This window comes from Monopterus albus, unplaced genomic scaffold (genome assembly GCF_001952655.1).
Source record: "Monopterus albus unplaced genomic scaffold, M_albus_1.0 scaffold88.1, whole genome shotgun sequence".
NCBI classification, from domain to species: Eukaryota; Metazoa; Chordata; class Actinopteri; order Synbranchiformes; family Synbranchidae; genus Monopterus; species Monopterus albus.
Window position 1 is genome coordinate 1388090 of NW_018127968.1, and position 6635 is coordinate 1394724.

Consider the following 6635-nt stretch of genomic DNA (forward strand, 5'->3'; position numbering starts at 1 on the left):
TAAACTATGAAATACATACCAAAGATCCTGCATAAACTGTTCAAAAAACAAACAACCAAAATACAAACGGGTGTAGCATTTAGAGCATGTGGCTTGTGCCTTGGATGGTTTGTGCACACTGCTGCACTGGCGATACTGTATACATAAATACATTCATACATACAATACATACACAGAAACACAAACCCAAGGCTTCTAAAAGGAGCAACAAGGCCCCCATGTGGTCTTTACAGGTTATGTTTACCTGCCATCAGGATCAAACAAAGGAAATCTGGAGCCTCACACAGGTGTGGCTGGGCACAATCAGGGTGGACCCGAGCTGGACAGGCGACGCTGCTGGCTCTCTCACTTTTCATGGGAAGATCAGAAGGTGTCATACTGGTCACAGCTCCTCAAGAGAGAAGCAACTGGCCAGAGCGGACTAAGCTTGGTGATTGCCAGCTTCATTTTCTTTTTTTAATCCAAAAACAAAAGAAGGAAACAAGGGAAAACAGTGCATCTGTTCATATAACACTGTATGTTGGCAACTTTGCATGTCATTTTCCCCATACATATGCTTTTAGAAAACCCAGGAAATACAGTCGCAAGAAAAGGGGTGTGTTCACTAAAGACATGAAAGATCATGTTATTACTCTTTCTTTCAACTGTACATAGCCTATATTATAATATCAAGGAGGGGAACTTGTTAAAGAAGGAATCATCCATCCATTATCTATACAGCTCATCCTAACAAGGGTCGAGGCGGAGCTGGAGCCAATCCCAGCTGGCACTGGGCAAGATGTGGGGTACACCCTGGACAGCTCATCGGTCTATAAGAACAACCAAATCCTACCCCCCCTTTATGAGTAAGCTTCTAATTCTGTGCTTCCAGCCCAGTTATTTGTGGTCTAAAGACACTGAGACACATATGTGTAAATGACAAATAACTTTGATCACCATCTGCTAGTTAGGCCTTCTGGTAGCTGTGAAGGAGGTTACAAGAGGAGGACATGCTTGTGCAATCAAAGTATGAGCTGCAGCATTGGGACTACAGCCATAAATAGATATGACCTCCATAAATATTAATCATCTGAATCAGTGAAATGCCCTCATATTACTTTGTCCTTCCAGTATTTGCTTTTATCACTGACATCTTAAGTACACTGGGCAGAAGTTGCAGACATATTTCATGTGACTTAGATAAAAACTATTGGGCTTCCGATTAGTCCGATGTTTTACTTCAAATGGCATGTAAGGTTTGACAATAATATGCTGCCTTATATTTTCAGACTATTTACATAAAACCCGTTTGTTAAAATCAGCAGCTTCTCACACTGCCGGTTTTAACAATAATGTTCTTCTGCCCCTGTGTGACCCATGTACTGGTCGCCTGTGGATTACTAAAAAGAAAATTGTTTGCAGAATATAACTTTTGTTTTCATAAAACACAGTACATCTAAACTGCAGCATCAACAAAAACATGAAATCACAAAGCACAATGAAATCAGATAAAAGTTTATATTACATATATATAGAATACACACACTAAAATCAATCTGTGAAGACAACTGTAGAAATAAATAGCATGTGACAACTATAATCGATACATAAACCTGAGACTACAGTGGATTGTGCTGGTATATATTTCTTTACATTAAGTACCTCTTGTTCATTAAAACCTGAAAATGCAGCAGGAGCTACAGTAGTCAGTTAAAAATACATGTGGCAGTACTCACAAAATAAAGACTTTTGCTGTGAAGTATTAAGATTAAAACGCTGTTACTATAATCATATGAAGTATTACTGTAGGTATCCCAGTAAAGGCTGCCAGGGGACACTTTCTCTTCATGGCTCCAGACACAAGGAGATCTGGAGAATAAACGATACAATTAACAATTTAATTGCCAAATACAACATATCAAGGTCATAACTGTCAAAAACACTCTTATTTGTTGGCTTAGTTTTACCGAGAGCTGATGACTGTATGAATAAGTTAATTTAGTACCTCCTTCCATTCGTTCTTACTCACCTACCTTCACAAATTAGAAATTATTCAGAATAAATTAATTAATGGCTAATGTGCCATTCAATCAGGAATCCATTTGCAAATAGAAAAAAACATTTTTCCCATAAATGAGTTATTAGATCTATAAGTGAACGCATGGGTGACTGAATGAATGAATGACTAAAATGATTTGACAAAATCATTTACTAAGCTGACTTGTGAATAGAAGGAACACATTAAAAAATGTCTTGGTGGATTTGTAAACTGCGTTATAAATAAATGTATGAATACTGACCTAACTTTAAAAAACAAAAAGATATGATTTAATTAAAGTCTTGCCAAATGAACAATTTAAAAATCTGTTAACATCTAACCAAATGAAATATCTAACAGTTACATCCCAAAAGCTCTTGTGCACAGTCTTGCACTACAGCAGTTGTAAGTACTACACATGCACATACTATTATACAGGAAATTTACTATACATTTCCCCACTCACATGAAAAAAGGCACTGCTCCCTCAGCTGTGACCGGGTGTAACACCCCGGCCTTGTCCACCAGAGGGCAGTGTGGCACCAGAAGTCTGAGCTAGGGAGAGTTGGGAGTTATTTGAGGTGGAGGATGAGGAACTAGACTCGGACTGCCCCGATGAGATTTTTTCTAACTGATCAGAAAGCAGGGCTTCTTCCTCATCCAAAGGAAACACTCGTGGCTCCCAGGGTGTCTGAGGCTGCAGGAGGACAGATTATATGTGATTGAACAAATATATTTTACAAGGTGGCATATTATTGTATCTTAGAACTCATCTTAGTTTAGCAGGTACTTTATGTACAACTTTCTATAGACTCAGGGATGAGAATGTAACTCTTTTATCCAATACATTAAATATGTAGTGACCCCTACATTTGCTTAAAAGATCATACCGGTACTGAAATAATGTTCTGATCCTGATAATTGCTATTCCCATAGCAGTTCCCTTAACTGAATTTGGAAGGCTGTGTCATAGCTGTGCATGGTTCAAATGCCTGTTTAAAATAAATAAATAAATCAGTCAAAGATTGTGCTTTAATTGGGATTTGTATGGTTGCTGGAAGATAAGAAGTGCAAAGCAATGAAGCAGGGGACTATTTGCCCTGTTGAGAAGGTTGATTAGGACAGTCTGGTTTAGTAGTGACTCAGTCCTCTTCCAATCAAAGTGAAGTGCACAGAGCTCTGCAATCAGAGCATCATCAGCTGAAGAAAGAGTGGGATGAATATCTTTGTAGGCTTTCAAGTATCATCTAGGTTTTATAACACACCAAATAAGAATGGGAAAAGGCTACTGATTAATGTGCAGTTCATTCTGTCCCCCTGGATTCCTCTGTTCTTTGATGAAGCACAAACACCACAGCTCTATCTTTGATTTGAACATTACAGAAAATATCGGTCATGTTTAGGGGTTGAAAATAAAAAATTTTACCTCACCTTTTTTCATCAACTTATTTTCCTTTCCTGGCTTTTTTTTATCCAAAATTTCAGTTATTTTTTCACTGGAGTTTATTTTATAACATTGCGTGATGTAATATGTTATGCGTCTCACTGCTTAATAATTTATGTTTGTTGCAATTTTTTTGTCTTTGACTTGTGGCCACCACACTGGCAACACTGCTTTTGAAAGCATCAAAACATGGAGAGCCAACAGAAAACCGCTGTGTACAACTCAGTGCCAGTTCTCCACTATAGCACCTGGATCAGCATACTCTAATAATCTAGGTTTGTTTGGGGAATTTTGGATTTCAGCTGTGTTGCTTTTGATCTTACCAGCTGCTCCTCCGAGCCTGGCTGTTCATCAGTATCCAGCAGAGCGGCGCTCCATTCCACTGAACTCTCCTCTCCTGACGTGCACATCCCGCCCCCACTGCCTGACAACCTGCTGCCAGACCTGGAGTGGAAAAAAAAACAAAAAAAAAACATCCATACCCCATGAAACTGCAGTGAAGAAATGCCACAACATTCCACTTTCACATGGGTTATACTGACATGCACAGAGATGAACAAACCACATCTGCAGCAGCCGCGCACTGCACAGTCTTTGTGAATTCAGGATGCATGTCTTTGCTGTGACCTTTTGGCAGAAGCGTCAAATATGACAAATACTGCCCAAACATATCCAGTATTTGAGAAAAACCCATTTGACACATTTAATTCAAGAAATTCATTTTGGTGTCACATGATAAAACAGTACTTCAACAATTTTCAATGCTGTATTTGTTTGCCTGTGTGCAAAATGTCTGTGTGTCCACCTTGTAGAACGCCTGCAGCATTTTCTCTTTCCCCAAGATGACCAGCGCAATTTCTCCCTCTGCTCCAAAGCAGAGTGTCTCTGGGCAAAGACTTTATCTCTAAGATCCTCAACCTATATGAAACAGACAGAAGGGTGGAGATGATATTTTCTTCACCAGTGAAATTAAAGTGCTCCTGTCCACAGGAATGAGACACTACCTGCTCCTCTTCACGGTCCCACTCTCTGTCTGTCTCGCTCTCCACAAAAGACTGGGTGTCAACCACCCGCCAACTGCAAAAAAGAAACTCAATTCCTAATCAATAAATACATTTATATGCATTGTCAAGTACTGTCAAACTGACAAGCGTTTGACCGTTCGTTTTCAAGAAACACTGCAATTTCTTTCAAGTCACTTTTGTCCCATACCTAGGTGTCAGGATGTCTTTGTACTGCAGCTTTTCCACTTTAGCCAGAGACATGGGCATGACAATGTTGTTGATGTTGTACACACTCTCGCCCTGGCGTTTGCGAACAAAGCCCTAAAAGGGAACGTGGCCAAGATGAAGAAAAGAGCAGAGTGGCAGTTCACACCAATGATTCACACATTCAAGTCCTTCTACATCATCAGGTTTCCACCATAAAGGTTTTCTGCAGACTGACCAGCTCTCTCACATTCAATATACTGTATACATATGCAAGTGATGCATGGAGTGTATGGTGCACACCACTGTGCTGGAAGTAAATATATAATTTCTTACATTTCACTTAAGTCAAACACTAAATCTTGTGACCCCTAGTAACACTTATCATTGAGAGGTGAAGTTAGTATTAGTGAAGTTAGGACTTTTACTTCCCACTGTAATTTAAAGCTGATTTTACTTATGGGTTTAAATACTACTGTGTACAATTATACAGCTCTATTGATAACTCATCAAACCACCACACCGGTCTGAAATGTGACCCTTCATCCCATATGTCACTTACGTAACTTAACAAGCACACTCAGTGGTCATGTATGACACAAACATCTGATGCTAAATATACTAATGACCCATTATTACAATTTCCTAACAGATGATAGATACTGTATGTGCATTTATCCAAGCATGTATTTCATGTAGCTCAAGTAGTATAGTAATAAAAATGTGCAAATGTGTGTTTGTTACCCGAGAGGCCTGTTTGCATGGAACCTGTGTGTAGCTCTCCTCCAGCACTTCATCTGAACTGTCCTCTAGGTCACAGAACTGGTATAGGATGTCCTCCTCGTCTAGGTATTCACACATAGTGACTTCAGAAACCATTCACACCCCTTCACTTTTCACACATTTTTTGTGTTAAAACAAACTTCTGAAAAATCGGTGGGGAGACATTACATTCAAATTTGGAAGTGCAACACTATTACACAACTTAAAATCTGATGGCATAAAGTAGCTGTTACACAAAGTGCCACTGATCATGTACTACTTTGATATAATGATACCCAATCTCAACCTGAACTCAGCTCAGTCTTGATCTCTTATAACATGAGCCCCATCACTAATCCTAATGAAACCAAAATGATCCATATCCCTGGTAAACCTTCTCTGACGCTCCATCTAACTCTTAGACACACAGTACCCACATGGCATCACAGTATTTTGCACATTAAACAATGTTTAGTGCTCACTACACATTGTCCTCAGGTGACTGATCAATGATTCATTTAGCATAGTGACTCACAGCTGCACACCTGTCATTTTAGGATTTATGTTTTGAACATTGTTCATTGCTGTGTTAACACTTAACACTTCACAAAACTAGTGACAAACTAGGATTGGAAGCCTCTGATTTTAATACAGCTATCTGATAAAAACTAACTTGGTGGACACCTAGTATGATACACAGTATAACAACCATACCTTCTATCAGCCTGTGGATGCGTCTTCTCTTCCTCTTCATCTGATTGACTCTCCTGTGCTGAATCTGAGCAGAGCTTGCTATCCTGATAGGCGACAGGCCCATTACTCTTCTTTTATGATGCCTTGTATGCTGTTTGATTTTGTGGCCTATAGCAATACACACACACACACACACACACACCAGCTGAGTTTATACACCACAGGAATTTCCTTTCCTGCCAACATTCCCTTTTATTTCCTCAGTCATTTTACACTTTGGTTAAAGTATACAAAAGCAAATCCTAAACTATTAGGCTTGTCATTTTGGCAGATAACTGCCTCTCAGCTTTCTGATCAGAAATCACCAACCAAATGTAAAAATGTTCACATTCATTACATCCATCCATCCATCCATTTTCTACCGCTTATCCGGGACCGGGTCGCAGGGGCAGCAGTCTAAGCAAAGATGCCCAGACTTCCCTCTCTCGAGAGCTCCTCCGGGGGAATGCCG

The 6635-nt window shown here is 39.6% G+C and overlaps 1 protein-coding gene across 1 annotated transcript in view; it reads right to left on the reverse strand.

Moving 5' to 3' along the window:
• Positions 1–1827: 1827 nt before the first annotated feature.
• Positions 1828–6635, reverse strand: part of kansl1l (KAT8 regulatory NSL complex subunit 1-like) — a 15196-nt gene continuing 10388 nt past the window's right edge. Inside the window, exons 7-14 of the mRNA XM_020607658.1 lie at positions 6146–6292; positions 5414–5514; positions 4674–4786; positions 4466–4538; positions 4267–4379; positions 3785–3905; positions 2484–2714; positions 1828–1848 (exon numbers count right to left, since the gene is read on the reverse strand). Of these exons, the coding sequence (XP_020463314.1) occupies positions 2505–2714; positions 3785–3905; positions 4267–4379; positions 4466–4538; positions 4674–4786; positions 5414–5514; positions 6146–6292 (878 nt within the window). The 3' untranslated portion in view covers positions 1828–1848; positions 2484–2504. The remainder of the gene's footprint in view (positions 1849–2483; positions 2715–3784; positions 3906–4266; positions 4380–4465; positions 4539–4673; positions 4787–5413; positions 5515–6145; positions 6293–6635) is intronic.